Raw genomic sequence first — 18,382 nt, 5'->3', positions numbered from 1 at the left:
GAGCCGATTTTTAAAAACGGCAAACTCAATATATCATATAGAAAAATATTACGCACTAAAGATTTTGTTCATAGATGGAACAAATGTGTCGAAATCTCTAGGCTGGCAATATTCTGGCTAAAATATTGAGTTAGCCATTAAACACTATTTAATTGAGTTTATATATCTGTCTGAAACATCCAATCATACTCCTTATATCAATTCATTTTTTTGAAGTTATATAGCTACACAACTTTTCGGTATCTATAAATTAAAAAATATTTTTATTGGTGTTAAACTAGTTGAAGTAATTTGTCGTATGAAAATATAATTAATAGTATTAAAAAAATTAACATTGAGCTCCGTGTTTTAAAAAATATATACTCTTGAATGAACGCTTTCAACTCGGTATCCATAAAAATATTTTTTGTATTATAAATGCCGAAAAGTTGTGTAGCAATATATCTATTCTAGTTAAATTTAATATTTCGTCCAATTAAAAAATTTCCTTTATGATTTAATCATCTTATGGATTTTATTATTCTACGTTTAAACTTCTATCCTTTTCAGATTTGAATTCCATATGATATCGATTTATTTTGTAATATTCAGTATCATTATAACTTCATTAATAACTTTTATAGTATACAGATCATCAAAATCGAAAGTAATATGATTAAGAATTAATTTGATATTAAAATTATCATGGGCAATTATTAATACATTCATTTAGCTCACAATCTCTCCAAATGTACATTATTTGAATCTAAAAATATTTATAAACATTCAATAACTATATTCAATGTTTCTTTAAAAGGGTAAGCAGATGCCAATTATTGATCTTCCTCCCAATTGCATATTTCATCTTGATGATGTACCAAAAATAACCCCCAAAAATAAATTATATGAGGCTATTAATAAATTATCCTCAAAAGAACTTGAAGAAGAAAAAAGGTATATTGGCTATGACAAACAATTAATAATTTAATAAAAATTTTAGAATTGAAAGGGAACAATTAAAGGCAATTATGAGTTTAATGGAAACACAATCTGAAAAATTTGGAACATTCTCAGAAAATGAACTTAAAGATCAAATGAAATTATATGCATTGTAAACTATTTTTTATATAAATTATTTTCTTATTTTTTTTATATATTTATTTATATATTATGTGTGAATTACAGAGTCAATTATATTGTAATAAAAATAGTATTTATAGATCATATATAATAAAATGTAAAAAATTTATCATATGGAATTGGCAAATGTACTAAGTTGATCCATTTAAGATATTACAATATTTCTGTGTTTATAAACTTTACTTAAATGTAGATGATACTGTTGTAGATTTGGAAGAATCTGCAAGTATATAAAATGAATAAGTGATTTTAAATGCAAAAATAAATTATTTGGAAAAATATTATGTTGATTATTATTCAACAATTTAAATAATTAAGAGATTGCTCTCTGTACATATAATTAAATTATTCCAGCATATATTCAATTCCTATTATAGTTCAATTCCAATAAACATGCTTAAAAATAAATATAATTAATAAATTTCTGCTCATTTGTTCCAAAATATACAAATTCACCTGTCTCCATTATTTTAATATTTCTAACCTGCCAGCCCTATATATAAAATTTATAGCAAAGTATTCAAAAATCATACTAACTGTCCCACCTATTGCAGACTTCTAGCACATACCAAAATCAAATTAATGATATATGAATGTTAATTTTTTGGCAAACAAAATAATTATAGATTTTTTATCTACTATATTTTGGTAGTTATAGTTTTGTAAATATTTATCTACTATATTTTGGTAGTTATAGTTTTGTAAATATAATGTTATTAATTTATAACAGATTATATTATTATTATTAACTTTTATAGTTTACTTAAGTAATATTGGAGAGTTCCAGTATACTCAATTTTATTTTTAAAACAGGCATAAATTATATATATATAATTTATTCTAATTTTATATAGAGAAGGAAGGGGGGTGGGGTTAAAATGTTCCCAAAATAAAATAAATGCCTTAGAATATAATTTGATAAATATACTAAAGAATAAAAATGCCAAAGCACATTCACCCTCTCAACGTTGTAGGAACAACAGAGCTACGCTAGATTTTTCTCATTTCCATCTAATTGGATTTTCTCATTTCCATCTAATTGGATTTATTAAGGTGGGGAAGAAAATATGAGAAACCCTTTACACGTTTGTGGGCAAGCCGCACGTACTTGTACGCACAATAGTCCAAGGATTATCGTTTAAACGTCTATGGGCTGATTGAGAAAGGGACAGGGCCAAATAAGACAGCCTACACCCATACCTACTGTCCTAATTTTATCTAACTATGATTGGATAGGGGAAGGCTGGTTTAAGTTAATGTTTAAAGATTCACATTTAATAAAAAAATATGTTATTTAAATAAAAGAAAACTTGTACTCTTGAGGTGGCTGAGGGAGAGGAAGGGTATATTTGTGGGTAAGGGTGAAGTAACGGATAGGGGATATCATCTCAGGTACCCAGATTTTACCTTAAGAAGCTTTTTGATAGATTTTTTATTTTTGTTTAGTCTGGTGAACTGTTTCCAGTTTAAGTTCAGGCCAGCAACGTCTTTCAATACCCGGTGGAGCCATAATGTTTTGTATCTGCTGTATGATTCACCTTTACAGGTAAAAAGCCAAGCTAAAGCATCATGAACCAAATTGCAGTTGGGGTGTCTCAGAATGTGCGCTAAGAAATTAATTCGTTTTTTCTTTAGTATGATATGGAAAGGAATATGTTTTGATTGTTTCCATAACCTTTCGTTCGATATTAGTCTGGGGTAGAAAATGCCGTTAATTATCCTTAAACACCTGTTGATAAACGTTTGACATTTCCTATTATCAGCTTTGCTTATTTCCCATGTTTCACAGCCATATAATAGAATGGGAATCACAATGGAATTAAAGATACGTAGTCGTGTGAGGCAGGTATCTCCCTTGTTTTCCATAACTTGAAGTACTTGTAAAAAGCTACCCTAGCTTTTTGTATTCTTATCCTGAGTTCTTCTTTACAGCCCCCTCTGGGTAACCACCTTAATCACATAAGACCCAACATCGATACTTTCTATGGGAGACGTGTGTCTTGCTACTTGAAGTTTATTTCTAGCCCGACTTTCGAGCTCACCAATTTCAACAAATGAATAAGATTGGAGGTTTCCTCTAAATCATTGGTGATGATTACCACATCATCGGCGTATGATATAATCCTGTTCTCTAGATTGTACTTATTCGGGTATAAGTTTAGTTCCAGCAGGTTTGCAGCGTCTAAAGTATCTTTTAAAATCTTATTCATAACTATGTTGAAGAGGATTGGCGAGAGAACACAGCCTTGTTTCACTCCTTTTTTTATCCTAAACGGTGGAGAGATTTTATTGTTTATTCTGCATGAGGTAAGCAAATTGTTATAATGGTGCCGTAATATCTTGATTATGTTTGTGTCAACCCCAACTTCTGATAAAATCTTCCAAATCGCATCATGATTAACATTATCAAACGCCTGTTTAAAATCGATAAAAGTGAAAAAGAAAGGTAGTTTATATCAATCACATTTTTGAATGATGATTTTAAGAGCAAGAAAAGGCTCCATAATGTTTTTGCCTGGGCGATAGGCGCAGATGTTTTGCGATGTTTGTAAAATGCGAAACTTGAGGAGGATCATAAATATTTTAGAAGCAGTAGAGGTGAGTGCTATTGCCCTGTTATCTCCAAATTTAGTTGGATTTGAAATTTTAGGAAAGTTGCAGAGGGTGGATAGATTCCAGTCCTTCGGTGTCACCCCTGTGGACCAAATTTTATTAAAGATGATTTGCAGGAAACGTGGTACTGCCTCTGATGTTGCTTTAAGATGCTCACCAGTAATATTGTCTGGGCCAGGAGCTTTGTGATTCCTAAGTTTTTTAAGTGCAGAAGAAATTTCGGTTAGTGAGAACTGAGAGGTATATTGAGGTGTGGCTTGGAAATCAGATAGTACGCTTGTCGGTTTCCTGGATTCGAAGATCCTCATGTAGTGGTCCGTCCAGAGCGCCAATTGATCATCCTGGTCGATTATAACTTTGTTATTTTCCAATCGAATGGAAGGGAGTTTTTTGAAAATTTTGCATTTGCAAAAATATTTGAGTTTGCTGTAGGCATCAAAAATCCTGTTTCCTCTCATATCTGCATCAATCTCGTGTGCTTTCCTGACCGTAAAAATTCTTCTGTCACTTCTAAGCAATCTCTGTATAGATTTCCACAATTCTTTATCAAAGTGGCCTTTTAAACGGAGCTTTTCAATTTTTATCATAGTAGTGGTGGATATCCATTCATTCCTTCCGAGAGAATTGTTTCTTGCTAATACCTTGCTTGCCTCATGAATGTCACATTTAGAGATCATCCAGCATTCTTCCACTGTTTTAGCCTGGGATATGCTTTCAAAAATTGTAGCCTTCTCACATAGTCTGCGGTCAAAAAATTATCTATACCCTTATTAGTTAAAGTAGTTCTAAACTACACAAGTATATTTTATACATATTTTTTATAGTTCTTGAAAAACAAAAAACTTTCAAAAATTTAAAATTTTATACATGTTATTTTTATAGTAGTTTTAAATTGTCATATTACAAATATATTTGTTAATCTTATTGCTTTAAATAGCCTTTAGTTGGTTTTTACTTAGTATAACTGATATATTTTATATTTATCTATTATATTAAGTATTAGCTTTTTACTGGTTTTTCTTTTAATTGATACCGTTTCTCTTTATTTTCTCGAATTGAGCTTGACATAACACAAACATATTAATGTTAGCACATTGTACCATTATCTTATATTTAATTTAGATTTATTAGATTTACGAAATACATATTACACAGTGGCGTAGCTAGAAATCTTTCTTAGAGGGGGTCCATACATATAAAACCTGGGGGCTTCACCCCCCAGACCCCCTTTAACTGGCCTTCAGCCCTTTTGACCGGCCTTCGGCCGGGTTTATCTTACAAATTATAACCATAACTTATATTTTTTAAATGCATCAATAATATGTTATTATAATTTAGTAGATTATTCTCAATGACTTTATAATAATACTATCCAGAATAATTTCAATAGTAATATTATATCCTTCCACAAACATCAAAACCAGAAAAATATAAATATTTATTTGATATAAAATCACTTTAAGTCTTTTAACGTATAATCTAGAAATAAAATTTTGCTCTGGGAGGGGAAAACCACCCCCGTAGCTACGCCACTGATATTACATTATACTTTATTATTTATATATATACGTATATATATTCATAGTTCATATTATGTATATATTATTTAGTTTGCATATTTTAGGTTGGTTTCTAACTGTCCATTAGATCTTATATAAATATAAATCCCAAACACAACGTTAACATTATATTATGTATATATTATTTTATATTACGTATATTAGACTATATATATATATATATTTGTTTGGACCCTGAATATCGTATATATTTTTTACTATTACGTATTCTGTCTATTTATTAATTTTATTTATGTTTTTCTTTTAATATTTTATCTTGGCTAAATTTATTTTTAATATTTCATATTTTTAACTTTCTAGGCTCCACTGTTATATTAATTCGTTTGTTTCTCTTAAAATAAGTTTTTCTAATATTGGGCGCCATCGATCTATCTTTTCTTAACATTAATATTTTTCTCTTTCTTGCTTTTTGGAAATGTCTTATACAACTTGTCATTAATATTTGTATTTATTTATTTAGAGCTTAGTATAATTTATAATTTTGGCTATTGTAAAGTGATTAGGTTATCCCACCCTGAATTTTTCCCCCTTATTATTGTTTTTACTTATTTATTTTTTGATTTATAGTGTTTTTTAGATTTATAGTGTTTTCAGATTTATAAAATCGTCTGGAGAACTAGAGAAAATGTAGGAATAACAAGTCTGGAAAACTTGTGAAAATGTAGGAATGACGAATTTGTAAATACTTTTCTTTGAATTACAATGTTAGAATAACAATTTTTTCTTTTTATTTAATATTTTCTCAGAATTATAAATAAAAATTTTTTCTTTTCCTTTCATAATTTGATTTTTACTGAAGTTTATTTACATTAGTAAGTTTATTAAATTTTCCTATAATTATTTTTCAACCTTGATGTTTTACATTTCCTTTCTGTAATTCTTTTACTGGCCGATTTACCCGAAGTATCTTTTATTATTATAATTATCCTTACAAATCCCCTTCTAAAGTTTACTTCTATTCTATTTCCCTTCTTTTAGAATTTCCTCCCTCTTTCCTCCCTCCCTAAGTATAATAATTTTAACGTCAAGAGACTTTCTGTAATTTGCCACGTCATAATTCTTTAACGTTAAGAAACTTTCTGTAATTATCTTTTAAATTTTAAAAATTTTCTGCTAAAATTTTATTTCCCCCATTTCGTTGCCTACCCAACATAGTCGGATTGAAACAGCAAAGCTCATGCATAAACTCAAGGGATCACTACTTATTTCTTCCCTAAATATCAATGGAATAAAATCGCCATATGCCACAGGTAACGTTACGGCAACATTTAATCACTATATTCTATACTGCTCTGGAACCACTTCAAACAGCTGGTCAGGCGTCGGGTTTCTGGTAAACAAGAAAATTCACAATTATATAAATAAGTTTACACCTATCTCAGAGAGATGCGGGCTACTATACATCAACACAAACTATAGGCAAACAATACTGGTAAACATCTATGCACCTCCAAATAGGAGAGACAGGTTATTCTTCCTTGACGATCTGGAAAACATAATCAATACCTTACCCAGAAGATATAACATAATCTTGTTAGGTGATCTAAATACCAGGATTGGTTTGGAAAAGATCTATAAAAGGAACAACATTATTGGAAATGCAGCCCTCGCATAGCCCAATGGGGATGACAGTCGGAAATTGCTTGATTGCTTGATTTATGTAGCAGTAACAATCTTAAAATCGAAAATACTTTCTTCTCTCGTAGGGAGATAAATACACTCACCTTTAAAAGGGGAAATTACATTTCGCAGATAGACTTCTTTATCTCAAATGTCCACGGCTGGTTCAAAGATGTAATAGCCATGACGAGTGTTAACTTATCCGATAAAAAATGATCAAAGTAAAGATTTTGGTGAAGAATTTATGGGGTACCTCAATCAGATCAAATAACATTCTCAACCAGCCTGCTACACTCCGATGGCGAAATATTAATTACTTACAAATTCCAGAGATCAGAGAACTTTTTGAGCGCAGACTATGTGAGAAGGCTACAATTTTTGAAAGCATATCCAAGGCTAAAACAGTGGAAGAATGCTGGATGATCTTAAAATGTGACATTCATGAGGCAAGCAAGGTATTAGCAAGAAACAACTCTCTCGGAAGGAATGAATGGATATCCACCACTACTATGATAAAAATTGAAAAGCTCCGTTTAAAAGGCCACTTTGATAAAGAATTGTGGAAATCTATATAGAGATTGCTTAGAAGTGACAGAAAAATTTTTACGGTCAGGAAAGCACACGAGATTGATGCAGATATGAGAGGAAACAGGCTTTTTGATGCCTACAGCAAACTCAAATATTTTTGCAAATGCAAAATTTTCAAAAAACTCCCTTCCATTCGATTGGAAAATAACAAAGTTATAATCGACCAGGATGATCAATTGGCGCTCTGGACGGACCACTACATGAGGATCTTCGAATCCAGGAAACCGACAAGCGTACTATCTGATTTCCAAGCCACACCTCAATATACCTCTCAGTTCTCACTAACCGAAATTTCTTCTGCACTTAAAAAACTTAGGAATCACAAAGCTCCTGGCCCAGACAATATTACTGGTGAGCATCTTAAAGCAACATCAGAGGCAGTACCACGTTTCCTGCAAATCATCTTTAATAAAATTTGGTCCACAGGGGTGACACCGAAGGACTGGAATCTATCCACCCTCTGCAACTTTCCTAAAATTTCAAATCCAACTAAATTTGGAGATAACAGGGCAATAGCACTCACCTCTACTGCTTCTAAAATATTTATGATCCTCCACAAGTTTCGCATTTTACAAACATCGCAAAACCTCTTCGCCAAGTATATCTGCGCCTATCGCCCAGGCAAAAACATTATGGAGTCTTTTATTGCTCTTAAAATCATCATTCAAAAATGTGATAGATATAGACTACCTTTCTTTTTCACTTTTATCGATTTTAAACAGGCGTTTGATAATGTTAATCATGATGCGCTTTGGAAGATTTTATCAGAAGTTGGGGTTGACACAAACATAATCAAGATATTACGGCACCATTATAACAATTTGCTTACCTCATGCAGAATAAACAATAAAATCTCTCCACCGTTTAGGATAAAAAAAAGGAGTGAAACAAGGCTGTGTTCTCTCGCCAATCCTCTTCAACCTAGTTATGAATAAGATTTTAAAAGATACTTTAGACGCTGCAAACCTGCTGGAACTAAACTTATATCCGAATAAGTACAATCTAGAGAACAGGATTATATCATACGCCGATGATGTGGTAATCATCACCAAGGATTTAGAGGAAACCTCCAATCTTATTCATTTGTTGAAATTGATGAGCTCGAAAGTCGGGCTAGAAATAAACTTCAAGAAAACCATGATTATGTTAGCAAGACACACGTCTCCCATAGAAAGTATCGATGTTGGGTCTGAGGTGATTAAGGTGGTTACCCAAATAAAATATCTAGGAATTACCCTAGATAATAGAGGGGGCTGTAAAGAAGAACTCAGGATAAGAATACAAAAAGCTAAGGTAGCTTTTTACAAGTACTTTAAGTTATGGAAGACAAGGGAGATACCTGCCTTCACACGACTACGTATCTTTAATTCCACTGTGATTACCATTCTATTATATGGCTGTGTAACATGGGAAATAAGCAAAGCTGATAATAGGAAATGTCAAACGTTTATCAACAAGTGTTTAAGAATAATTAACGGCATTTTCTACCCCAGACTAATATCGAACGAAAGGTTATGGAAACAATCAAAACATATTCCTTTCCATATCATACTAAAGAAAAAACGAATTAATTTCTTAGCGCACATTCTGAGACACCCCAACTGCAATTTGGTTCATGATGCTTTAACTTGGCTTTTTACCTGTAAAGGTAAATCATACAGCAGATACAAAACATTAAGGCTCCACCGGGTATTGAAAGACGTTGCTGGCCTGAACTTAAACTGGAAACAGTTCACCAGACTAAACAAAAATAAAAAATCTATCAAAAGCTTCTTAAGGTAAAATCTGGGTACCTGAGATGATATCCCCTATCCGTTACTTCACCCTTACCCACAAATATACCCTTCCTCTCCCTCAGCCACCTCAAGAGTACAAGTTTTCTTTTATTTAAATAACATATTTTTTTATTAAATGCGAATCTTTAAACATTAACTTAAACCAGCCTTCCCCTATCCAATCATAATTAGATATAGGTATGGGTGTGGGCTGTCTTATTTGGCCCTGTACCTTTCTCAATCAGCCCATAGACGTTTAAACGATAATCCTTGGACTATTGTGCGTACAAGTACGTACGGCTTGCCCACAAACGTGTAAAAGGTTTCTCATATTTTCTTCCCCACCTTAATCCAATTAGATGGAAATGAGAAAAACCTAGCGTAGCTCTGTTGTTCCTACAACGTTGAGAGGGCGAATGCGCTTTATCACGTATCACGTAAAATGCCAATAAAACAGTGAAAATCTCTAAAAAAAATAAGGCTACTATCAAGCACTAATTTAAAAAAAATATTTATTTTCAAAAAATTAATATCTCTGATACTAAAAAAATCCTATTTATATATAAAAAAAGCATTTAATATATTACTTTCAGAGCCTGCTTGTAAAGCCTTGAAAATTTAATTTACATTGGACTAGCTTAGCCCAACCCAAAAATTTTATTTGCAAAAATAATCTAAACGCAGTTAGATAAAATTTTTAAAAAATCATTAATTGCTCATCCTTTAAGAATTATTTATTACCAAGCTCTAGTGTTGTTAAACAGCTTATTTTAAGCCTATTTTTAAAAATGGCTAACTCAATATTTTAGCCATTATTTCAAGTCTTAAGATTTTGCTCATAGATGGCATAAAGATTTGAACATCTATTAGGGAAATTTCGAGGCTTAAGTAATACTTATCTGGATAAAACATTGAGTTAACCAATTTTAAAAATGGGCTCAAATTGAGTCGTTTAACAACACTACCAAGCTCAATCAAATTTTTTAATAAAAATTGGCATGGTAAAATGGTATGATTTAGAACAAAGAGGGAAGTGAGGCTTAAAAGCATTTGTAAAAGTGTGTAAAAAAAAATCTAGCTCTGAATTATTTTTTTTCAATTTGCTCAATATTCTTAAATAAAATGTATTTATCTGCTAAAGACCAGAAAAATAAAAAGATAATTGTCTAGGTAAAATGTCCAAAAATAAAATGGGTTTATCAGCTCTGACCATGAGAATAAAAACAAAATTAAATTGCACAGGTAAAATGTCCAAAGATTGAAAATCCCAAAAGAAATAACATAATTGTAAAATGTAAACTCTACCCCCCTTCCCCTCCCGCCCTAAAAACCATGGAAATATTTGTTAAATTAAACGATTTTTTATTTCCATATTTTTATTTATCGAATATTGTGTGAATTCCAATTCATAAAAAAAGAATGAATTTTTAAAAACTTATTTTAACATTTTCTACATCAAATTCGTAAACTTAAAATATGATTGCTTTATTCGCTTTTCTACGCATATGCAGGAATGTGTAGTTTATGCGAATGCTAGGCAGTTGTGTAGGGCAAACCATGTCAATGTGGTAAAAATTTAAAGTTTTCTTTCGAGAAAATTTTCGATAATATATGAAGGGCATGGTGAACTATTTGTAACTTTTTTGGGCGGTAAACCATTATTTTAAACATTAATTAAGCTTTTTTTATAAAGAGTATAAATAAGGGGAAAAAATATTACGGTTCGCTTAGAGTTTTTAAAATTTTTACAAAGTAGGTTCATTTAAGTTTTAAAAGTTTCCCAAAAATTTTGAAAAAATATTAGCGTTATAAAAAATAAGTAAAAGCTTATAGTTGATTAAGTTTGTTTAAAAATATAATAAAATAGATATTGGTACAAAAATTATTTTTTAAAAAATTGGTAATAATAATAAAATTAAGATATATTTAAAAGAAAACAAACTTGAAAAATTATAAAATTTAGATTTGTTCCTTATTCTGCTAAATCAAACCATTCAACAAAACTAGCTTAATGTAATTCGTTACATTTCAAAATCTTTTTTCTTGTTGCAGATATAACAAAAAAAAATCAAAATTCTATCTTATAAAAAAAATTTAAACATTAATAAATTAAACTGGTTACTTTTGCGAATTTATTATTATAAAATAAAAATATTTTAATTATATGTACAATCATAATATAACCAAACCGATCAAAATATCGGATCGGATCAGTATTTAAAAATGTAAAAACGCTATAAATCGGTCTCGATCCTATCCGACATTTATAATAGGCATAGCCTTATTTATATTGATTTTTTTTACCAACTATTTATGAACCAATGTCATAAAAAAAAATATATATATTTTCTATTTAAAAAAACCCATATTTTTTTAAATTATCCACACGTTAATATTTAAAATATTTGTAATGTTTATGGGTGAATGTAATGTTGTTAAACAGCTGGCCATTTGATTTTTTTAAAAATGCTAAATCAAGATTTTAGCCAAAATATTATAACCTAAGTCTCGAAATTTCGCCAATAAAAGTTCAAACCTTTCTGCTACCTGCGGGAAAAATTACTAAGCTTGAGTAATTTACTTTAGCTAAGAGTTAACGGTTTTTAAAACTTGGCTAAATATAGCCGTTGAACAACACTAGCTGAATGTGACTCGTTAGATATTTTAAAATACTTTTCTTGTTGCGGATAATATAACAAAAACAGTGTATTTTTAACTATATTTTTTTTAAACATTACAACAAATAAAGTGTATTTTTGTTCCTTTCATTTATTTATTATTATAAAATTATTTATAAAATAAACAAAAATTATATATACAATCATAAAATGACCAAAAACAATAAAAAATATCGGGTCGGACTTTTAAAAAATATCGGCCAAAACTTAAATTTTTTATAAACGCTAAATATCGACGCCGATCCTATATTTAATATTGGTACAGCCCTAATTTCTGTGCTTAATCCGACAATTTTAAGACTACGGCACTGATGCTCATTCAACATTCATAAATGTCTCATATTTTCGATTTCCTTTTGAAATGAAACTATAAATATTAAATCGAGCCAAAATTATTTAAAATAATTAAATTATAAAAACTCGTTGAAAAATAAACCGGAAATTTTTAATTTAACCCTGGAAAATTTATCATTGGTAAATCCATTAGTAGATTTATAAAAACTCAGTCAGGCTGAAAAATAATTATTTTTTTTCTCATAGACCGGGAATTTTTAATTTAACCCTGTAATACTTAGCATTCGTAAATCCAACATATCTATTAAATCAAATTCGTGAATTGCGGCATTAGCGGGTATATGGGTATTATCTTTTAAATATGTGTCTAAAATTGATTAGTCTCGATTTTTACGAAATTAGAATAAAACGTTACGAAATTTTCAACATCATTTTTTTAGAATGCATAATATATCTTACCGATTCATAATCATCATACTCGAAAAACCCTTTCTAAGCAAATTTTGTAATAAATATTTAGGTTATTTTAGATTGTGGTTATAAATATGGGGAAAATAGGCCAATTTTAAAGATCCCTGTAAAAAAAGTACCCAAAATTTTCTTAATTTGAAGAGCAAGGATGAAAGATTTAGTCTTAGTAAAACATATTTAACGATTTTGAGACTATGTTGTTCTCAACAGGACTACTTACGATAAATTAGTGAGATCAGTGCAACAAGGCAATTTTAGCTTGTCACCTTACTAATTATTACATTAATAACAAATAAAATTATTTTTAGCTATATTTTTATAAGATAGAATGTTATATGATAAAAAATTTTGCTTACTTCTAATGTTAATTTGTAAATTTTATGAAGATAAAATAAGAGACCTGCAGGACCAGCCCAGGTACCCTTACCTGGTCATATTTTAATTTTTTAAATATAGGCCCAACCCGGGCACGGCTGATAAAAATATTAACGTAACCCAGTTCAATTATTTCAGGGTTAATACCTAGGCTTGGACTGTAAATTGGTATCTCTACAAGCGTGTGATAATTATATTGGAAAATAAACTTAATACTCTGTAAATACCTTGTTTTTCAGCCAATCTCTTTGAAGCTATTTCTTCTCTTTTCTGGCGTATAATGGCTAATCTCTCCAAATCTTTTCTAGCTTCTTCAGTTTTACCTTGTATGTGGAGTTGTTCGTATCTTTCAGCAGCTTTTTGTTTTTCAATAACTTCCCTAAGGGCATAAATTTTAGGTTTATGTTATTAATATAAAATAGAAATTTTATTAATTATTTTTATAAATTTTGTGGTCAGGGGTAGGCACAAATACTTTTTCGCATCTGTATTTAGTAATTATTTGTGAAAAGTAAAAAAAATTCTTGTATTGGCCATGATTTTAAATAAATATAAGATACATTTAATAATTGCTTCGTAATAAATTGAAATGTAACTGTAAAACCCACAATTTATTTAATTAAATATTAATTTTGTAATGTGAGTTAGAGAAACAAACAATATCTTATTTGTTTCATCACATTTTATAAAAATGTTTGGCATTCTGAAGTCGAAAGTGAACGAAAAACCTTTATTTTTGTAAAATATGATATAGATACAGAAAAGATAGACAAGATGTGAATTTTGAGTATCTTTTTAATAAGATATTATGCTGCTTATTATAATATATTTTAACTAGAAAAGGCACCAAATCTCTGTCATTTATCCAGATTAGACAGAAAGTTCTTCAAAAATAAATAATAAAGTTAATGCACAATCCAAACTGTGCTAACTAAAAAAAACACTTTCATCCTCCAATTTTATACTCCATCTGATAATAATTATCTCTTAGTAGTATTATAAATGTATTTCATTTTATTTTAAATTATTAGTATGCCTTCATATACTTAACAAGTCATTAGTAAGGGAATCTGGTATAATAAATATGTATGAAATATATTAATATACTTGTGCAATATGTGATGTTTGCAATTTATTAATTATAATACTGCTGTATATATAATGTTTGTACTGCAGATGTAATAAAATGACTACATAATTTTCAATAAAATAATATTATTTTTATAATAAGTATTGTGAGTAATGACTGAGCCATTTATTATTATTTTATTTAAAATACTTCCTTACTAAAAAGTATTCATACTCACTTATAGAAATTCTATTTCCAAAGAGTATTCATAAATGTATTTGTATTTAAATATTTTATTCAAAATTTTTATGTAGATATTTAGTATGGAATTAAATTTTATAGATATTTTACATTTATTAGTAACAATATGTCAATTGATCATATATTTAAATTTATATAAATATAACAATATAAAAATAGCAGTATTCATCTTTACAGACTGCTTAATATCTAACCTATTTATTCTTCCCAATAATGCCTAAATTTTGCCATCGATTTCTGGGATGCCAATAAATCTTCAATCTACCTTTGCCCTTCTTCATGTTTGAAGAAAATTTCATATTTCTATTATCAAACCTACATCAACCTTGACAGTGGCTATGAATGGCTTGAAGCTATCTCCAGCCAAAATCATGGTCTACACCTATCTTCTGAACAATTAAGAATATCAAATGTATTCATTCTGGTTGTAATCGTTCCTCCTTTAACCAGTTCTCTTCAAAACATCAAAGTTGAAGAAAATGGACACCAACCATTACTCTGTCCACTTTCCAAAGGTCGCTATCTTGGGAATATACTTGTGCAGGCATATTCACTAAATCTAACACCCATAAAAATTTATTTCAGTGGCCGAAATAAAATAAATAGACAAATATTCAGAGTTAAACTATTAAATTAGTTCCTGTTGTCACATCAATCATCATAAACTTGTGGACATGAGACACTTTTGGAGAAAGAATGAAATATTCATCTCACAGGCAATTCTAAACATTGTATATAATAATATTGTTTTAAAATATTTTTAATAATATATTTAATGCATTTATATTGTTATGTTCGTATAAATTTCAATATATTATCAATTGACATGTATTTATATTCAAAATATACCTTTTTTTAAATAAAATTATCTTTCAAAATTTCCCTAATCCGTTTTGTTTTTATATTGATATAGAGAATAAAGTTTGGTTGTTTTCATGAGAAAAAAATACCAATACATAAAAAAATAACAAACAATTGTGGATAAAAAGTTAATATTAAAGTTTTACCTTTCTTTTCGTGATAATTGAACTTTTGCTGTGAGATCCAATTCTTCTGGTTTTTTAGTAGCTCTAATGGGTACTCTGTTTAAATTTTCTATTTCTATAAGACCTTGAACCCCTTTAGCCTTACCCTATGGTAATTTACTTTTATGAATATAATTGTAAAAATTTAGAACCTTAATATTTTCATCCTCACTTGAACTAGCATCAGATAATTTTATTTTTTCAACTTCTTCTTCTGCTGATGGACTTACATCTCTTTGCTAAATATATATATAATACTTATTCTAAAAAAATTTATCTTTAGAAGGCATACAGGATTTTTATGGGAGGGGGGGGGGGTTACTATTTTTCCCTTAAACTTTATTAGAGATCTTTAGGTCCTTATATTTGATTTTTATAAAAATTAATTTTGAGGCTTCACATTATTTTATAAAATTTAGTCATTATTTAAAGTTATTAACTTTTGCTCATTTTTCTTTCAAATTCTTTCTTGTAGTGATATATTGTAAACATTTATTAAAAATTGATGGGAGGCGGGGGGGGGGGTACAAGAAAAGGCTTTATGATGGGGTGAACCCCCCCCCCCATTTACTGGCTATTAGGATAAGTAATAAACATTTAATTCCAAATATAATTTTTTTTTTAAATTGTAAATAAAATTTATTAAACCTATACCCAGAGTAAGATATATATAACAATTATTATATATAAATTAGATAATTATTACAACTCTGGCTTGCTGTAATTGACGTTGCATTTCTTCTGGAGCAGTAAAACATCTTGCTTTGCCTTTATGACTATATTTTGGGGCTTGTTTACTATATATAGCAACTATTCGTTTAATATTACTACCTCTTCCTCGTCTAGACATTTAAATTTTATCGTCGAATCTTGAAAAGTTATTTCTATGGTTTTTAGAATACACTAAATTTTTTAAATTTTGACCAGCCACTTATTTAACTTTTCTTGTCTTGTTGCAGGTGATAGGTAATAATTTTATGACATATACATAACAAAATTTAGAAAATATTAAAGAAATGAAATAATTTTTGTTTATCTCTGGCCTTATAGATTTCCAAAACCTTTCGGGAAGCTAACCCGTCACTGAGTCTTAATGATGCGACAAACAATTTATATATTTTTAAAAAATTTTAAGTATATTACACATTTCTTCAATAAACTTTTTCAGCCTTGCATAAAACGTAATATATAGATAAAGTTAATTAATATTTTTATAAAATTAATACATTTTGGAAAAAAAAAGAAAGACCTCAAAGTGAACGATATGATAAAATAAACAACTAATTAACCAAATTGGACGGATTATTTGACTTTCCATCATCAACACCATTACCAGAGGCTAAAAATTAATATTTTAATAAAATTAATATACAATTTAAAAGAAGCACATCCCTAATATGTTTCCATTATTTCATTTCCTCTCGAATTCCTAACGAATTTAATTGATTGAATCAATAAAAATATCAACTCTTTTTTTTATTCTAATAAAGTTATTTCTAACCCCTTTGAAGTAAAAAATATCTATCTTAGGACTTGACTGATTCGTCAACTCCCACTAAGTTCAAGTTTCATGATGGTCATTGTCTACATAAGTGGTGTGTATTCAATTTTTTTGAATTGCGGGATGGGGGATTGGGAGGGGGAAGGGGTTTGCATCTAAATTGAATTAATGATGAATCAATTAAAAAAATTTTATTCACCTATGCCATTTTAACACAATTTGATTTTATACATGCTCGGTTTAATTTTTAGATTACTCTTTCTAATGCTAACAACCATTCAATTTATATGTCATTCCTATTTAAATTATGATGTCTGAAATATTATATTTAATATTTGAAAATAAATTATATATCTGAAATTACATTATCTTTTTACTTTCTTTTTTGAAATGGTTCATATTCAAATATTATAACATTATAAATACATTTCTAATTGAATAATGAATCAAAATAAGTCTAAAATAAATATAAGAAATATAAAAATTAATGGTGAAAATATTAAGTTCAGATGAAATAATAATCATCATTATTTCAAATAAATTAAAATAGATTGCCTCACTTTACCACCTGTTAGAGAGCCCTGGGGCTTATATTCTCTATCAGCCAAATAGGTTTATTTCTGACTGACACTTTATAATATCCATAAATTTGTATATATTTTGAGATTTACCAAATCTACTCTGATAAAAGATGACAAAATTAATTCAACTCCAGATAATTAGCGTCAAATAGTAGCGTCACTAGGGAAGGGGGGCGCAGGGGCTCGAGCCTTCTGAAAAATTTGAATAGCCCGTTGAAGCAAAAAAAATGTTTTTTAATTGCTCCTTGATATCCCCTTGAACTAAATAAATTTTTTTAATTGCCCCTTGAACGATTTCCTTTATAATTCTATTGAGTAATATATAGATTTAATTTTATTATTTAAAAATTAATAAGACTATCTAAATTTTTATCAGAAGAATACTACTATAATTATTTTATTAGATTAATACATATAAATTAAATTTTCCCTATGATAGCTTGCAATCAAATTCTGTGATAAAAATATATCAATATCACTCACTAAATATTAATTTAGCATTAACCGTTGAAGCTTAATTGACTTTTAAGGTTTAAATTATTATATAACTCTAATTAAATAAATATAATCTTTTATTAAAAGATCTTGGATGCTTCCTAACATTGTGAGCTTGAACCTGGCATGACATCTATCGTAAAAAATGAATAAAAATCTCATTCTTCATCATTTTTGACGGGCTTTCTACTAGTTTATAAAAAGAAAGTAGACATATAGTTTATAATCCTCTATAATATATAATTATTTATAAAATATTAAGTAAAATGTCACTTTTACAGACGTATTTGACAATTATATAATATATTACAGTTTATTTTAAAATTCTACTAATAAA

The 18,382-nt window shown here is 28.9% G+C and overlaps 1 protein-coding gene and 1 long non-coding RNA gene across 3 annotated transcripts; one reads left to right on the top strand and one right to left on the bottom strand.

The window, feature by feature from the left end:
* The first annotated feature begins 517 nt into the window (after positions 1–517).
* LOC135931972 (uncharacterized) lies at positions 518–1,162 on the top strand. Its single transcript, XR_010573232.1, has 3 exons — positions 518–646; positions 797–933; positions 980–1,162. It is a non-coding gene; the product is annotated as an uncharacterized LOC135931972 (long non-coding RNA).
* On the bottom strand, positions 1,159–16,391 carry LOC135931971 (28 kDa heat- and acid-stable phosphoprotein-like). Of its 2 annotated transcripts, none has more exons than XM_065469294.1 (6): positions 16,300–16,391; positions 16,178–16,257; positions 15,621–15,707; positions 15,451–15,575; positions 13,341–13,492; positions 1,159–1,339 (listed from the first exon to the last, which is right to left on the bottom strand). In XM_065469294.1, the coding sequence occupies exons 1-6, from the start codon at positions 16,316–16,318 to the stop codon at positions 1,299–1,301; spliced, it is 504 nt and encodes a 167-aa protein (XP_065325366.1). In that variant the 5' UTR covers positions 16,319–16,391; the 3' UTR covers positions 1,159–1,298. The 2 variants fall into 2 exon arrangements, with proteins under 2 accessions (XP_065325366.1, XP_065325365.1); XM_065469293.1 differs by having other exon boundaries at positions 1,166–1,339; positions 16,175–16,257.
* Positions 16,392–18,382: the final 1,991 nt, after the last annotated feature.

Source organism: Gordionus sp. m RMFG-2023, chromosome 1 (genome assembly GCF_954871325.1).
Source record: "Gordionus sp. m RMFG-2023 chromosome 1, tfGorSpeb1-WG-v2, whole genome shotgun sequence".
In the NCBI taxonomy this organism is placed as follows: Eukaryota; Metazoa; Nematomorpha; class Gordioida; order Chordodea; family Parachordodidae; genus Gordionus; species Gordionus sp. m RMFG-2023.
The sequence above is the reverse complement of the archived record's forward strand: the minus strand, read 5'-3'. Positions and strand labels throughout refer to the sequence as shown.

Excerpts from the sequence above, each read along its gene's own strand:
- LOC135931971 (XM_065469293.1), bottom strand. Across the intron at positions 15,708-16,174 it reads AATTACAGCAAGCCAGAGTT|CAAAGAGATGTAAGTCCATC; the intron begins GTAATAATTATC and ends ATATATATTTAG. Across the intron at positions 15,576-15,620 it reads GTGAGGATGAAAATATTAAG|GGTAAGGCTAAAGGGGTTCA; the intron begins GTTCTAAATTTT and ends AAATTACCATAG.